The sequence below is a fragment of the Coffea arabica genome, chromosome 10e (genome assembly GCF_036785885.1).
Source record: "Coffea arabica cultivar ET-39 chromosome 10e, Coffea Arabica ET-39 HiFi, whole genome shotgun sequence".
Lineage (NCBI taxonomy): Eukaryota > Viridiplantae > Streptophyta > Magnoliopsida > Gentianales > Rubiaceae > Coffea > Coffea arabica.
Window position 1 is genome coordinate 44,089,835 of NC_092328.1, and position 17,253 is coordinate 44,107,087.

The 17,253-nt window shown below is 37.3% G+C and overlaps 3 protein-coding genes across 6 annotated transcripts; 1 reads left to right on the forward strand and 2 right to left on the reverse strand.

Annotated features, from left to right (window-relative positions):
- Window positions 1-136: 136 nt before the first annotated feature.
- Window positions 137-1,419, reverse strand: LOC113711055 (non-functional pseudokinase ZED1-like). The gene has a single exon (XM_027234197.2). The coding sequence runs from the start codon at window positions 1,330-1,332 to the stop codon at window positions 256-258; it is 1,077 nt and encodes a 358-aa protein (XP_027089998.1). The 5' UTR covers window positions 1,333-1,419; the 3' UTR covers window positions 137-255.
- Window positions 1,420-2,507: 1,088 nt separating this feature from the next.
- Window positions 2,508-8,153, forward strand: LOC113710933 (UV-stimulated scaffold protein A homolog). Of its 4 annotated transcripts, none has more exons than XR_011821927.1 (4): window positions 2,508-2,772; window positions 3,994-5,836; window positions 6,791-7,159; window positions 7,646-8,153. XR_011821927.1 is itself a non-coding variant. In XM_072067492.1 (3 exons), the coding sequence occupies exons 1-2, from the start codon at window positions 2,521-2,523 to the stop codon at window positions 5,811-5,813; spliced, it is 2,025 nt and encodes a 674-aa protein (XP_071923593.1). In that variant the 5' UTR covers window positions 2,509-2,520; the 3' UTR covers window positions 5,814-5,836; window positions 7,646-8,153. The 4 variants fall into 4 exon arrangements, 1 of the variants encoding a protein (XP_071923593.1); XR_011821925.1 differs by having other exon boundaries at window positions 2,510-2,772; window positions 4,041-5,836; XR_011821926.1 differs by having other exon boundaries at window positions 2,510-2,772; window positions 4,041-5,836; window positions 6,791-7,155.
- Window positions 8,154-12,622: 4,469 nt separating this feature from the next.
- On the reverse strand, window positions 12,623-17,181 carry LOC113711527 (serine/threonine-protein kinase ZRK1-like). The gene is made up of 6 exons (XM_072067191.1): window positions 16,962-17,181; window positions 16,573-16,824; window positions 16,119-16,176; window positions 15,297-15,348; window positions 13,606-14,925; window positions 12,623-13,445 (listed from the first exon to the last, which is right to left on the reverse strand). Exons 5-6 carry the CDS (start codon window positions 14,307-14,309, stop codon window positions 12,854-12,856), a joined length of 1,296 nt encoding a protein of 431 aa, XP_071923292.1. The 5' UTR covers window positions 14,310-14,925; window positions 15,297-15,348; window positions 16,119-16,176; window positions 16,573-16,824; window positions 16,962-17,181; the 3' UTR covers window positions 12,623-12,853.
- Window positions 17,182-17,253: the final 72 nt, after the last annotated feature.

Consider the following 17,253-nt stretch of genomic DNA (forward strand, 5'->3'; position numbering starts at 1 on the left):
CATGATGGACTGTAAGCGACTGATCACGATAACCACTGTGCCAGTTACATTCAAAACATATTACAAGTTCGGTTTTCTGATTCTTGGGGTTATACTTGATCATTATCTGCAAAAAAAAAAAAAAAAACACTCAAGTATAATTTCTCAACTATTTTTGTGCACTTGAAACATGAATTACAGAAGCTTTTTACAGTGAAAATACAAACATAAAGCACTTGATCCTCAGTCCATAGTCCATGGCAGTGGTAGAGCAAATTAAGAACAACGAACAGACTTCTCCATTTGACGGAGCAACTTTGCAACTTCAATCATATCTGGTCTATCCACTCGGTCATGTTCTGTGCATCTCAACGCGAGATCCAGGAAATCAAGCAACTGCTGCTGTACCTCAGGTTCATTATAATTACCTTGCTGTTTGAACATATTTTGATCCACTATTTGGTTGAACTGATTGTTCAAAATATGCCTCTTAACATAATCCTGGATGTAAATTCTCCCTCCCATTTCTTCATCATACTTGATTGCATCCGTTTCTCCTGTAAAGAGCATGAGCATAAGCACACCAAAGCTGTAGACATCACTCTTTAGAGTAACAATATTTGACTTGAAGCATTGAGGGCCAGACGGAACATGTATCCATTTCAGCTGATTTTCCACCTCTGATTTTCCAGGAGGAAGGGAAATAGATAAGCCGAAGTCAAACAATTTAGCTATACCGCTTCGGTCGATTATCACCTTATTTATGGTTAAATTCCCAAAAATGATGGGTGCAGAAAACGCAGAATGAAGATAAAGCAAAACATTGGCAATACCAGTCGCAATTGTCAGTCTATTCTTCCAAGATAGTAGTTTACCATCATTATTAGGAAGGCGCAGACGATTGGTAAGAAACTCAGATCCAGGAGCATAATAATACACCATAGCTGGATACGCAAATTCCAAGCAGCAGCCAACAAGCTGCAAGACATTCTTGAGGTGGCTAACTTGTGAAGTAACCACTATATCGCGAATAATTCTATCAGGGGCAGTTTCATTCCAAGAAGAATTCTTTGTCAGCCCACTATAAAATTTAACTAAAACTGGTCGTTCTTTCAAATTACCTGCAAACATATCACCAATGTTAGTACTACGAACTCGTTCAGAAAATTTGTTGGTTGCCTTGATGAGTTCCTCGGCAGCAAAGCTTCGGATAGGTAGTTCGTACCGTCCGCCAAAAGAAGCAATAACCTCCTCCAATGTTGAACTTCCATTCTTGAAAAAATATGATAGCTTGTCTTCTTCTTTCTCCCTTCTTGGTTTAAGAAATGGTAAAACTTTGATGATTTGTTCCATGAAGGATTTTTCTGTTTTCTCTGGAATGGGACTTCAAAGATCAGAACATAGAAATAAACACAATAATGAATGAACCATATGCTTATTTAGATTTCATTTCGTGTCAAAATTAACCTTCGATTATCTCAAACTTACATGGCTGCTACAATTGGATGGAAAGTCACAATATACTAACATAGATAGACATGGTTGACTTTGACAAGGAAGGCATGTACCAAGAAACATCCAACCAGTTCTCTGCCAGCTTCTATTTGGTTTTCATGTAAAACTAGCTTGACATTGAGTATACACATATGTCTTCAGGTCAACAGCATAAATATCAAGTGGCAACCTGCTACATTAACAAAACAGTACTATGTATATACCAACCCAACGATGATATCCAAGCAGAACCATATTGATGGAAAAAAAAAAAAACTTAAAAGGTAATTGAAGTTTGGATCATAATCTCTTCACTTTTTCCACTTGGCTTGAAAGTTTAAATAGAAGTAATCTAGTACTAAACTTACTCTTGGATTGAAAGGGGTTTCGTGAATACACAGTCTAAAATATTGTTTAGCATATGACTAATTTCAGAACAGTAATGTAGCTTTTTTCTAGTGTAAGAAAAGCACATGAAGCTCTACTACCCAGTCAAGAAAAAAAAATTGAATAAACCGGGCATTTTACCATGTTTCCTGTGAATATATTATCAATCTTGTACCGTGTTTGACAAATGAGTTTTTTGAGTGTTTATCAAAGACTTTACTGTAATTTACTGTAGAAGTTGTAGAAAAATTTTTTAAACTGTGTAAATTTTTGAATATATTGAAGTATAGTTTAAAGTTTTTGAAAAATTTTTTGAGGTTACTGTTGCTAAAATTGTTAAAAAAATTTGTAGCTGACAAAATTGGCCAAAAACTTATCAGCCAAACAGGCGACGGACTGGTTCTGAAAAGTTCTTGGTTGCCCTCATGATTTCTTCAGCTGTGAAGCTTCGGACAGGAAGTTCATTACGTGCACCAAAAGAAGCAATAACTTATAGTAAAAGTTTACTTGCTAGTAAAATCCTAAAAGTTGAGACACTCAAATGAAAATACTTAAAAAATTTTTTTGGGCGGTGAGGATTTAATGGTAATATTAAAACGTCCGCTGACCTTTCAACCCTTTCCGAAAACAGAAAACTGGGATGTAATCCCGGGAAAATTTATGCGTACTATTCTAGTCCTAAGCAAAATGAAAACCTCAAAAATGGAGGAGGAGGCGCGGGAGGAAGGGGAGGGGGGAAGAGAAGGGAAGGTGGTGGTGGTCGGTTTGATAGAAAAAGCTACGAATTCTACGAGGCCAGAAGTGGACCCTCGCCTTCTCAAAGCCATTAAATCAGCTGTTCGTTACTCCGATTCCGAGCTCCGACTCGCCGCCCAAACCCTAACGTCCCTCATGAAACGCGACCACTCTCAGGTGCTTCATTTTTCTCTTTATGTATTTATTTTTTTTTGGTTTTTAGGAAATTTCTTTCTATTATCTTTGCAATTATGTTATCAATTTTGTGGTGGTGGTCGAAGGTTGATCTCAACATTGCACATATTTACTCGGTAAAGGTTTTAGAAAAGAAAAGTTTTAACTTTGATGAAGAAGCTTGAGGATTTTGATAGTATTTGAGATTCATAAGCTTTGTTTGTGGTAGTGTCTTCTTTTTATCCTTCTTCTTCTTTCCTATTTCTTTTCTAATTCATGAATGTCTAGGTGTCTGCTTTATTTGTCTACTAGTGGAGCAAGATCGGGCTGCTGATTTTTTGCTAAATTAGTGCTGGCTTTTTTATAATCTTCTGGAAACTACAATATGCCTACATAAATCTTACTAAATTAGTGCTTTTCAAGTAGGTATAGGATGTTATAACTCTATTTGATGTGAAATATTATTGAATTCTGTGGTATCATGTATTAACTAGGTAGGAATGAGTATTTAGCTAAAACGAAAAGGAAAAGCTTGGGTAACTAAGTGTAATGTGGTTGCTGATAAATTTACGTAAAAATTGCATGTGATTGAATAATTTGTTGTTCTTTTGCTATATTTACTAAATCTAGTGTCTTGAGTTGGAACATGTACTATTTTGCTGAAAAAGTTAGGATGCGCCCGTTGACACAAGAGTATTGCTGACAAATTTGGGAAAATTAGTTTATGATGTAAAAAATGGCTTCAGGAGAGGAATATTTTTCTTAATTGCCAAAAAGAAGGCTGAGGGTTGGATGCTTTCCCAGAAAACATAGTAAGTTGCATAAGTTCTGACTTGTAGTCAAAGCCTTTGATAATTCTCCTATAATCCATTTTCAGCTCAGCTCATTTTGAAGAGACTGTGTTATAGCTAAAGCCAGTAAAAAACTTGTGTCTTTGTGTGTGTGTGTGTGTGTGTGAGAGAGAGAGAGAGAGAGAGAGAGAACAGAAGAACAATGAAACAGATCTGATTCTCAGCTATGGATTTGTGTGCATGAATGGATAAAACAGAAGAAAATGAAAAATTATGTGGAAGCTGGAGTGATAGCCTTTGCTTTCTCCAGAAGGCATTTGCTGTCTGATATGACATTACTATTGTTTCATAGAGAGAAATTGGGTTGTGTTATTTTTAGTCCTTTTTAAATCTTACATCTCCATTCTACTCAAAATTCCATCCCATGATACAGGAGTAAAATTGCATGGTGGAACTAAACATATTCAACTTGTTGTACAGGTACGATACCTTGCACTTCTCATAATAGATGAGTTGTTCATGCGGTCAAAGCTTTTCAGAACTCTTCTTGTTGAGAACCTAGATCAGTTGCTCACATTAAGTGTAGGATTCAGGAGGAATCTGCCGCTGCCAGCTCCTGCTGCTGTTGCATCTGTTCTGCGTTCAAAGGCTATTGAGTTCTTGGAGAAATGGAACACATTATTTGGTATACATTACAGGCAGCTGAGGCTAGGGTATGACTATCTGAAGAATACCCTTCGCTATCAATTCCCTAATTTGCAAGCAAATGCTGCTCGGATTCAGCAGGAAAGGAGGGAAAAAGAGATTAGGACAAAAGAAATATTGCTGAAGAAGTTTGAAAGCTTGAAGGAAAATCTGCCATCAATCAGAGATGATATTCAGTCAACAGTTGATGAAATTAGTGAATGTCTGGACATTATTCAAAATAAAGATGATAATGTGCCTTTGGTTCCTGTGGATGAAGAGGAAATAGAAGAATTCCACAATGCCGAACTGCGACAAATTCGTCTAGACTCCTTGAGAGAAGGTGAAAAGCTTCAAGAGAATAGTGAGAATAAGGTAATTTTTGATGCATTGAGAGAACTATACAAAGTTCTAGTAACAAAGCATTTGGCTGCAGTGCAAGAATGGACCTCTGTCCTCATAAGGGTGGAAGGGGCAGATAGCAGGTTCCGAGACAACACATTGAAGGAGCTCATAGATATTCGAAATCACCTTCAATCGGTGAAGAGAAAATGTGAAGTTTCAGGTTGTGCTCTTCCTAAAAGTACAACTTCTGAGGAAGAAGATATTTGGGAAGAGGGTACTCTGGAATCACATGCAAATGTTGAATCATTTATTGAAGAGAAAAAGAGCGAGTTATGTGTTGCATCCACTTCCAGTAAGTTTGAAGGCAAAGCTTCTGAAGGCAGCAAATCTAAGTTGGTAGCTGCCAAGAAACTGGATGGTGGCTACAGTCATATGGAACCTAATCCTGTGAGGAGCAAGCTAATGGCTGAAGCCCCAGTTCTGACGTGGGGTTCTTTCTTGGATAACTGGGGCTCAAACCAAGATGTATTGGCTAATCAGAGGGGTTTAGAAATTGAAAATCATTGGGGTAGGGTAGACTATGATGCAGTGATTCCGGCAGAAAAAATTGCTGAGTTGAATCTTCAGGCAATTGTTTACAAAGAGGAACCTGTTGAGATCCAACCATGTCGGGCCCCATTGAAGAAGGGGGGCCTTTGTCCAAGAAAAGACTTGAGAGTTTGTCCATTTCATGGACCAATCATTCCTCGGGATGATGAAGGGAGACCAATCAATCTGACTTCAAGTCCTGAGTTGGGGGGCGGTAACTCCTCAGGGGAAGAGATGAGTCCTGATTTAGTTGAGAAGCTAGTCAAGCAGGCTGTGAGAAATGTTCGTGAGAGAGACAAAGAGGCAGCTAAGAAGAGACACCATGACAAACAGGATTTGAAAAGAGCAAAGCTTGCAAAAGTTAGAGAACACAATGAAGCAGTTCTACGTGATGCTGCACTTGCTTCAACTTCAAGATCTTCATATATTGGTGAGGATACAGAGGCAGTCAGCGGCCCAAGATCTTTGCCTAGAAACAAGAGAGACACTCTCGCATCCATGCTGAAAAGGAAAGAAACTACTAAAGACAGGCTAGCCCAGAAGCTACTGAGTACCCGTGCTAAGGATGCTACAGTAAAACAGTTAACTGTGGAAGAGGAGTCAAATTACAAGGAAGCATTTCCAAACCAATGGTAGATGGAAATACATCTCTGATAATGGTGAGTTCAGTAAATCATACAAAATGTAGGGATTCTCTTGGATTTGTGTCATATTGAATGTACTGTATGACGGATATTTCATTCATTCAATGGGAATTTTCTTTGCACTTTGTTTCCTTGATTCTGTAACCTTAGCGGGTTTGATGAGATTCGCCTCCATTCTTCTTCTCATTTGAACATTAATTCCCAGTTTTCTTCTTCTACAAAATCATTGCACAACGTCAATCTCATCAACAACCAAAATGGTAGGGTCCTCTTTCCTCCCTTTCCCAGTATCCGTGAGCTCCTTAGCGGGTTTGTACCAATTTTATGTACCCTCCAATCTGTGAGGTCTTTTCTTTTCTCTATATTGTTTTCTCTCTTTTTCTCTATTTTGCTCTTGTAGCTGTCATTCCTCCTAATTTATGTCAAAGTTTGGATCTTTATTCCTCATGGGTTAACTGATGCAAGATTGAATATTTACTATGGAAATTTGTCCTTGAAATAACATATGTTTGACTCTCCAAATTTAATGGACATGTTATATTTCATTACTCCTGAGTTGGTCAAATTAAAATAAAGATACATCCTCATGAAAGAGAGATGGGTATATGAGTGCATGTGTAAGTACTTGAGTGCTAGAAGCATTCTAGACCCTCTTGTGGCATGTTTAGCTGTTAATGATGCTCCACTATTTACATTTATTTTCTAGCTGTTTATTACATGTTTCATGTCATTTCTTTTTTGGTTATTTTCCTGTGAGTTGCTTGAATGATTCCAATCTCTCTGTCTCTCTCTGCCTCTCTTCGTGTGTTTTTAGGATTTAATCTATTGAAAGTGGTTTGTTTTAATCTTGTTTAGGATCTTGTAGCATCTTAACTGGTATCCCAGAAAGATACTGGTTTTCCTTGTTTATCATTGCACGGATTCTCTTATAACATGCTTTTTAAGCAAGCATACTGTTGTTTACTGCAGTGACACAATGGGCATACACTCTGTTCTGCCTGTAAAGTGAGGGCACATAATCGCTATCCAACATGTATTGGTGATATAAGATGTTTAGCACTAGAGAAAGTGGCTGAATCACTTGAACTTCCACCCAAGTATTGCTTCCTTGGATGCCCTGAGATATTCCTTATTACATAAGCTGAAACATGAGGCTGTTTGTAAATTCAGACCTTACAACCATCCATACGCTGGTTCAGAGTGCTCAGTTCTTGGGGATATTTCTTACCTAGTTGCACATATGCGAGATGTTCACAAGGTGGACGTGCACTTTTAATCAGCTTTATGTCAAATCTAATCCTTGAGAAGTAGAAACCGCCACATGGACGCTAACTGTAGGTAACTTTGTTTTTGTGTACTTTCCTTAAATAGTGCTTCCAAACTATTTTGGTGTTTATGATGGATGTTAAATGTTAGTTGTAACTTGTGGGTCTTTGAACATGCTTAAAGTCTTGGAGCAGGCTATGGTCTGATTTAGTTAAAAATCATGTAGGTGATCGAGTTATACAAAACCAATTCATTTCATATTTCCTTTTTTCTGTTGAGCTGATTTTTTTTGCTCCCACAGTAGAGCTCTTATTTATACGATTTGCAATGCCAAGTAGTCAGTAAGTGCTAGTCTTTCCAATGAATATCTGCCCTCTTTAATTAAAAACATAACTAGAGAAAATGAAAGAAGGATAAGGCCTAGGGGAACCGAATGCTCATTATTAGCAGTGGTTGCGGGTAGCCTAAAGAGAATTTTGCCAAGTACTGCATTTTACTTTCCTCCTTTTCTCCTTTACCGTGAATGATGAACGTGTTGCACATTGTATCTCTTTTCAGGTTTTTAATTGTTTTGGCCGACTGCTTCTGCCTGCATTTTGAAGCTTTGCAACTTTGCATGGCTCCTGTTTGTATGGCATTTCTTCAATTTATGGGAGATAATATAGAAGCTAGGAACTTCAGCTACACCTTGGAGGTGGGAGGCAATTGCCGGAAACTCACCAGTGCCCTAGAAGCCTTAGAGACGATCACAAGAAAGTCAGGGACAGCCAGTATGGTCTGATCATGCAGTTTAACATGGGGCTATTTTTTTCTGGTGGAGACAGGAAAGAGCTCAAACAACAAGTGGCAGGGCGAATACGGAAGGAAATGCAGAATCCAGACAATGGGGCGCGAATACCTTATCTCTGTAGTTAAAATTACTCTTACTACACTAATCTTTCTGCATCTTTGCTGAATTTTTTTCTCATGTTATCTGTGCCTTGAGATGTCCAAAATCATTGAATATGCACATCAATTGGCTGGATTTTAGCTGCCACATGTTGATTAATAATCTCTCTTTCTGTAAGTCTTTCACATTTTTCAAGAATATCTACCCTAATAGTTGCAACAATGAGAATCAATGTGCAGAGGAGTGTGCTTTTTTGTGAATTGAGGAAAGAAGCAATGTGCAAGATTGTCATGTCCAAAATAATTGGATGAATTGCAAACTATTACCGAGAAAAATAAAACAAAACTTGAAAAAGAAAAGGATAAACGATAGAATGCAAGCCGTTTCGCAATTTGTATTCAGTATGCCTTGATAAGAATGAAAAACGTTTTGGTTTAAAACATATCTTCCTGTTGGAAGATGGCCATAGATGAAGCAAAATCTTCATTTCAAGGAATATGGTAGTTCAAATAATCATTGTCTAATTAAAATCAAGAAAAACTCACCGAATATGGTTTTCAATTTCCGAAAATTTGGGAGCCTGATAAAGCAGACAAATTTTTTTTTTTTTTAAAAAAAGGATGCACTTAATTTTAGTGTCTAAACAGACATCAAGCTCTTCTACCAATCCAAAATTCATGAGTGGTGATGAAAGGGACAACAGAGGTTTAACTTCCATATCTGATTTAACTCTTTTGCATCATATGTCTGAGCATCTCAAAGTCAGATCCAAGAATGCTAGCAACTGCTGCTTTAGCCAATGATCATGATAGCCTTCTTTTCAATAATCTTAGGATCCACATTTTAGTTGAATTGATCAAATCTCAAGGTGGGTTTATGTATATTTGCAGGTCCGGATCAATCTTCCTGTTGCTTTTTATCATACATGACTCTTACCTCTTTTTCCAGGTTTATGAGAGCATGAACGTTAGCTCACCAAAGCTGTAAACATAAAATATAACAGGTGAAAATGCAGTATGAAGTTGAATGACAGGCATTGATAAATGATTAACTTCACTTCACTTGCAACCTTATTATACTTCCTTCCCAGGACAGTGTGGCTAAGCCGGTCAGCAAGAAATTCAAATCCAGGGGCACAACCATACACCATCTCAGGATCTGGCTGCAAGATATTCTTGGTGTGTCTCAATTGTGAAGTAATCATTATGTGATGGATAATCCTGTTGAAGACATTCTATTCCACCAAGAAATCCCCCCTCCACCTTTGTGAGATTAGATTAAAGCTGGGAGTTCTTGAAAATTACCTGTAAACATGTTCCCCTATTTACTCTGGCTGAACTGTGTAAAACATTCTTATTTGTCCTAATGATTTCTTCAGGGCAAAATCTGTGAAAAGGAAGCGTTTATTGAAAGAAGAAATTGGATCCTTCAGTTATATACTTCCATTATGTAGAAGAAAACTAAGGTTTCTGCCTTCTCCTTTCTTAATTTTGGTGTAAGAAATGGAAAAACTTATCTCATTTTACCCATATGCCATTGTCTTCAGAATGCAAAAGGGTGTTCCAACTCAGAAAGGAGATAGATTATATCAGCAGATCTTTGAACAACAGATATAAACAGGAATGAAGCAGATGCTATCATGATTTAAGGGAAGATATATATACACAAAAATGAGCTTCCAAATTTGACGAAGCTCCTTCACAACTTCAATCATATTTGGCCTATCGATTCCGTTATCTTTTGTGCACCTCAAAGCAAGATCAAGAAAAGTTAACAATGTTCGTAAATATTTGTGTATTTCAAAAGATTTTGTCCCACATCGAAAAATCAGAGAGACTTCCATCATTTTATAATACTTAGCTTCTTATTGAACTTGTGTTAAGTTGGTAATTAATGTGATCTCGCTGCATGAGAAGAAGTTGAGTTGGGCTTATCCAGCGCAAAACATAATGGATTAGCTCTTTGCGCGTGGGCTAGCTCGGCTCAGTTTGCTTTAGAAAGCGCACACGATATAAGTTCCAGTGAACTTTTCTTTGTGGCTCATTCTTTCCTCCTCCAATTTTTTGCTGTTTAGCACGACTCAAGCTTGTTCCAATTACATCTCTATTTTCGTTAACATTTTCATTTCGTCAACATGGTCTAAGAAATGGAAATTCTTCAGTCCTTTTATCCACACATTACAGGAAATGCGGCATGCGGATGCTATCAATATCTGAGGGCAAATTCTTAAAATCTACATAAGATAAATGAGCTTTTAGTTACCTTATACTACTTGTATAGCTGATGAGGGGGGTTTTGAGAAACGTTCACTCTGTCAGCTTAGAATACTGAACTCAATTGGATATTAAGAACAAGAAAAATGAGATCTGCAGATATGTGATTCCCGAAAGTGTGTTCTTAAAATCAACCTTAATTTACTATGTAGAAAATTCTCAGGATTGATCTTGACCTTGAAAAGCATGCACCAACAACCAAGAAATGCCCAAGTGGTTGCCTAACGTTCATACTATCAGTCTAGACTCGAGAAATTTAACCACCAACTTCAGTTGAAATCTGACTGATTGTAATTTCGTTCAAAGTGTACAAAGAGATGTCTCTGATTACAAATTAATAGTTTATTAAGTTGAATGACAAGGAGCCAAAGGTAAGTTTCTCTAACCATTGGCTAGACTGTTATCTAATGTGTTATCAAGCAAGACATTAATCAAACCATTTGCTTTGCACTGCAAAAAGGTTGCAAGTTGAAGGAAAACAGATCCATGAGTCATCGTTAAAATTAACTGATATCGAGTTGAAGGAAAACATGAGTCAATTTGTAATGCACTGCAAAAAGAATGAAACAAAAAAGCCAACCAAAGAGGATCTCTTTTCTTTCTTCTGTGTGGTTATGGTTCACGAACCACTTCTAAAATTCCAATTTGTTATTCTTTTCAACAAGTTTAGCATTTTATGATCTGAATTATAACATATACAAAGCCCTTAAGCCTAGTCCTAAATTCCAGGTGGTGGTAATCTGCCAAGTACAGTTAGAGTTTTCATTTCATGGAGTTCCTTTTCAACTTCAATCATATCTAGCCTATCCATTATTGATGTTCTGTTTTTCTCAAATCAATATCCAAGAAACCTAGCAACTTCTGCTGTACCTCATGCTCATTTTAATAACAATGCTCTTGGAACATATTAAGATCCACAATTTGATTGAATTGATCATTTTCTACTTACCCTTTAATGATCCTGCATATTATTTCTTTCTCCCAATTCTAGATCAAACTTGATTGCATCTGTTTCTCCAGTAAAGAGCATGAGCACAAGCATACCAACGCTGTAACCATCCCTCTTCCTTGTAAAAACATTGGACTTAGCATGGAGGATCTGAGCTAGTAAACATGAGTCCACTTCAGCTGATTTTCCACTTCTGATTCTCTAGGAGGAAGGGAAATGGATAATCCAAAGTCGAACAATTTAGCAACACCACATTGATCAATTTATCACCTCATATATTGTTAAATTCCACAGATCATAGGTGTAGAAATTGCAGAATGAAGTGGACACAAGAAATTGGCAATACCAGTTGCAAACATTGGCAATCATTAGGATGGTGGAGACGATTACTAAGAAATTCAGTTCGAGGAGCAAAATCATGCACGAGAGCTGGAGATTATAATTCTAAACAGCACCAATAAGCAGTACGACATTCTTGAGGTAGCTCAATTTGTGAACAAGTTACTATGTTGCGTATTATTTGAATAGGGGCGGGTTCATTTATACCAAGAAGAAAATTTTTAGTCCAGTATAAAATTAAGCTAAAACTGCTCGTTCTTTCAAATTACCTGCAAACATGTTAGTAATGTTATTTTCAAGTCATTTTGAGAAAATATGTTGATTGCCCTTATGAGTTCCTTGGCAGTAAAGCTTTGAGTAGGAAATTTGTGTCGTCCAGCAAATTAAAGAAACAAAAAGCTCCCCTGGTTCTGAGCTTCCATTATTGAAAAATGATAGTTTGCCGTCCTTGGTCAAGGACATCTATGATTTGTTCCTTAAGAGAATTTTTAGTTTCCCTCTGAGAAGCAACTTTGCAGCTCAGAGCCTACAGAAAAATACAATGCAATGAAGCATATGCTTGTATCTGAGCTTCAAAATAACGAAAATGGATAGATTAGCCTTTGATTACCTTAAACTCTTATGGCTGCTACATTAGATATAGTTGACTTTGACAAAAAAGGCACGTACAAAGCAACATCCAACCATTAATTGCGAGCTTCTACTCGGTTTCCTGTGAAATTAGCTTGACATGGTATATACTTGTATCTTCAAGTCAACAGCACAAATTTCAAGTGGCGACCTGCGATTCTAACCAAATATTACTATGTATCCAGTAACCTTATGATGATATCCAATCAGAACCATATTGATGTAAAACTAGAATGGTACTTGAAGTTCGAATCATGAGCTTATTCACTTTTCCGACTCACTTGAAAGTTGACTGCAAGCAATTGTCTAACAATGAAGTATAAGCCGGTTACTTCTACTATCCTATAAGTAGTTTCCTTTGGACTTTATGGCAGTATAGTTTCAATCACCTGGTATAAAAATATTCCTAGGAGAGTGATGAAGAAAATCCAAAAGAACAATTTTTGTATAGACAGTTGCAGCTCAAAATCTTATTCAATTTCATTAATAGCTACTAGAGACAAGGAAGGGTGTAAAAATCCAGAACATACTTACAGAGATTTGCAAAATGAGCACAGATTCTGACATCTGGAGATGTCTGAATATGGATAAAGGAAACACAACACACAGACATTGCGAGATTAAAAAAGATGGCAAAAAACATCAAACCATTGATCCCAAAGCTTAGATTAATGGGGATGGTAGAGCTAATAATTGTGCAGAGACTTCTCGATTTGGCGGAGCTGTTTTGCAACCTCGATCATATCTGGCCTATCTTCTCCTTTTTCTTCTGTACATCTCAAAGCAAGATTAGTAAAAGGCAACAAATGCTGCTCTATCTCATGTTCGTTGTAGCCTTCCTCTTCAAAACTCTTGGGATCCAGAATATGTTTGAGTGGATCATTCTCAAAGCGGCGTTTGACATAAGCTACTGTTAGTTCATCATCCTTTAATACGCTTGTTTCTCCAGAAATTAGCAGAAGGATAAATACCCCTAAGCTGTACACATCACTCTTCTCGGTCACAAAGCATGACTTGACGTATTCAGGGTCGACGTATCCAAAAGTGCCACAAATCTCATCTTCAACCTTCTTTTCTCCAGGGGGAAGGGATATCGAAAGGTCAAAGCCAACCATGGTTCGAAGTCTCGGCCGAGACCGAGACGACTCGGCCGAGTCGTCACCGTCTCGGCCCCTGCCGATACGATACCGTGACGAAACGATACCGAAATACTTGACTCGCCGAGAAATCAGCCGAGTCGTCACCGCGACGGATTGACTCGGCCGAGTCACACCGAGTTATCCCGAGTCAAGACGAGAAATCAGCCAAGTCACACCGCGACGGATTGACTTGGCCTTTTCTTTTGCTATTTTTTAATTTTTTTTATTTAGCATACTTTTTTATATTATTAACAATTTTTAGAATATTAAATACTTTAAAATTTGCGTCTCATCGAGACCGTGACCGATATGCCGAGACCGATGTGGAACGTTCCAGGCCGCGACCGCGACCGCGACCGTGACTTTGAACCATGAAGCCAACTAATTTAGCTACTCCGCTATTGTCCAATATTACCCTGGCTAATTTCAAATCCCGAAAAATGATTGGTGAAGGAAATGCTGTATGAAGATAAAGCAAGACGTTGGCTATGTCACTTGCAATCTTTATTCTACTCTTCCAAGAAAGTAGTTTACTATTACGGGGATAGCTGAGGGAATGAGTAAGAGATTCCATCCCAGGAGCATAAGCATACACCACAGCAGGAAGCTCGAATTCCAAACAGCAGCCTATAAGATGTGAGACATTCTTGGGGTGACCCATTTGTGAATTGACAACTATCTCACGAATGACAAACTCAGTGATTCTTGGAAACTCCCTTCCTACCTCACCAAATTTAACCAAAATGGGCCGGTCTTGCAAATTCCCTCTGAAAAACTTCCAATCATCAAGGGCAATATGATTGACCTGTTCTGAAAAGTTATTGGTTGCCCTGATGAGTTCTCCGGCAGTGAAACTTCGGATGGGAAGCTCGTACCGCCCACCAAAACAAGCAATTAGTTCCTTCAGTAGTAAACTTCCATTTTGGCAGAAGTGTGATGATAAACTCTCTTCCTTCTCATCCTTTCGTTTATAGAACGGAAAAACATTTCTCAGTTTATCCATAGTTGGAAGTTAAAGCTCAGGAAAGGAATTGGAGTAGGAAAATTGGTGTACTTGGAAATCTGAAACTATGAGATGATGTCAATATTGGGCACAGAAAAGCATTCCTAGTAAACAACATATGATATTCAAGGTATGAACGAAGACAGTTCCAATTTCCAAGCAGTTGCCATTTGCTTGGGGAGCTTCTCCTGAATTTCCTGGAAAATCTGCTACTATCTGCAGTTTTACTTTTAGGCTACTGATTTGAGGTAGATTTGGAGCGGAAAGACTGCTGGCTCAGTCCCTATCAAAGGACCTGCATGTCAATCACTTGGTACATTTTGTATTACCAATTATTGATTGGACAAGTAAAATTATTGCAGCAGAAAAAAGTTGCAAAATTTAGAATAGGAGATGATATTGGAACTCTACTGTCTCTTAATTGCATTCCATTTCCTTCATGCCTTTTTGCAAGTAATACTATAAAGGAGGTAGAATTCCATTAATAATAAGTAGAGTGTCTTTTTGCTTGGTAGTTTTACTTTGTAGTCTACATGATGTTTGGAGTGTCACTATTTGCTAAATCTTTGGTATTCCATAGTAGAGATCCAAGCCCATTTTGAGGTTGACAGCCTACCTGAAAAAACAGATCCAGGCCCATGATGTCTACCTTTTCGCCATCGCTAAGTACGGGAGTTTTAACGTATATGATAAAATATTTATTCCAAAAAATTTATAAAAAAGATAGTAGAGTTAAAATTGCATGGTAATTGGTTTAATTGAATCAGTTTAAGTGCATGAAATTATAAGTAAATTGGCCAAATCAACAAACTTATAAAGGAAAAGAAATTTATAAGGAAAAGAAATAGGATTGTAATAGATAATCACACACAACAACAATAGCAAAAATATCATTACCTTTTGTTACTATACCATTATAACACAATCATAACCATATCCAATCAACAATTAACATGCATAAACTACAAGGTCAGATTTAGATCCTACCTTGGTCATGAAATTGTAGTCAATAGATAATCTTTAGTTGCAATTTAACCACCTGTAGCCATGAACATCAGATTTTACAAGTATAGTTAGAAAATGTAAAAAGGTTCCTATGGATATTCATATATATCATGTATTCCATAATGAAATTTCCATATTCACACAATAGCAATTGAGAAAATATTGCAATAGAAAACTCACAATTTTTATTGTATCAATTAAACATATAAAACTCCAAAAAGAGAGAAAGTAAACGCTCACAACAAAAAATTGAGCACATGCACTTGAAAATGACGAGTTGTACTGAGCAGCTTCCTAGAGAAACTACACGCCTATGATTCTTCACATTGGAATTGAACCCCTCCATTCATTCTACGACTTAAAGACAATCCAATGCATATTTTGCAATTTTTACACTAGGCCCATGATGGTTGAAACCTTTCAGCTATGATCATCAGTGTCTCCTAATTGGGGCATTTGCTTTGTCACTCACTCCACTTTGTAATTACGTCTATATGTGTGTGTCTATCTATATCCAAGAAACCTAGCAACTTCTGTTGTACAACATGCTCATTTTAATGACAATGCCCTTGGAGCATATTAAGATCCACAACTTGATTGAATTGATTATTTTCTATAAACCATTAATGATCCTGGATATTCTTTTGTACTCCCAATTTGTTGATCAAACTTGATTGCATCTGTTTCTCCACTAAAGAGCATGAAAGTAAGCACGCAGACGCTGTCAGCAGCCCTCTTGTAAAAATATATGACAAAGTATGGAGGATCTGAGTAAACATGAGTCCACTTCAGCTGCTTGTGTACCTCTGATTCTCCAGGAGGAAGGGAAGCGGATAATCCAAAGTCAAACGGTTTAGCAACACTGCAATGATCAATTTATCTCCTCATTATTGTTGAATTCCCGCAGACGATAGATGTAGAAATTGCAGAATGATGTGAAAGCAAGAAATTGGCAAAACCAATTCCAAACATTATAATATTCTTTCAAGATAATAGTTTACCATCGTTAAGATGGTGGAGAGGAATAGTAAGGTATTCAGTTCCAGGAACAAAATCATGCACGAAAGCTGAAGATTCAAATTCTAATCAGCAGCCAATAAACAGGAAAACATTCTTGAGGACTGGGGTGTCTCACTTGTGAACAAATTTCTATGTTGCGTATAATTCGAATAGGGCCAGTTTAGTTTCATTTATACCAAGAAGAATTATTTTTAGTCCAGTACAAATTAAGCTACAACTGCTTGTTCTTTCAAATTACCTGCAAACATGCCAGTGATGTTAATTTAATGAACACCTCCAGAAAATTTGTTGATTGCACTTATGAGTTCCTTGGCAGCAAAGCTTTGAATTGGAGGTTGTGCCATCCAACAAATTAAAGAAGCAACAATGTCCTTCTATTCTGAACTTCCATTCTTGAAAAATATGATTGTTTGCTTTCTTCTTTATCCTTACTTGGTTTAAGAAACGGTAGGACATTTATGGTTTGTTCCGTAGAGGACTTCTAGTATTTCTGTGAGAAGCAACTTTACATCTCAGAACATACAAATAACACAGTGTCATGAAGCATATGCTTGTATCTCAAACTTGTATGGCTGCTACAATCGGATGGAAATAGATATAGAAGGCATGTGCAAAGAAACATCCTACCATTAATTGCGAGCTTCTACTCGGTTTCCAATAAAACTAGCTTGACATGGATTATACATATATCTTCAAGTCAACAGCACAAATATCAAGTGGTGTCCTGCAATTTTATCCAATCAGATCCAGGTTGATGCAAAACTAGAATGGTACTCGGCAGTTTGAATCATGACTTGTTCACTTTTCCGACTTGGCTTGAAAGTTGATATGCAAGTAATTGTCTAATAATGAAGTCCAAGCTAATTACCCTTTACTGTCCTATAAGTAGTTTTCTTTGGACTTTATGGCAGTATAGTTT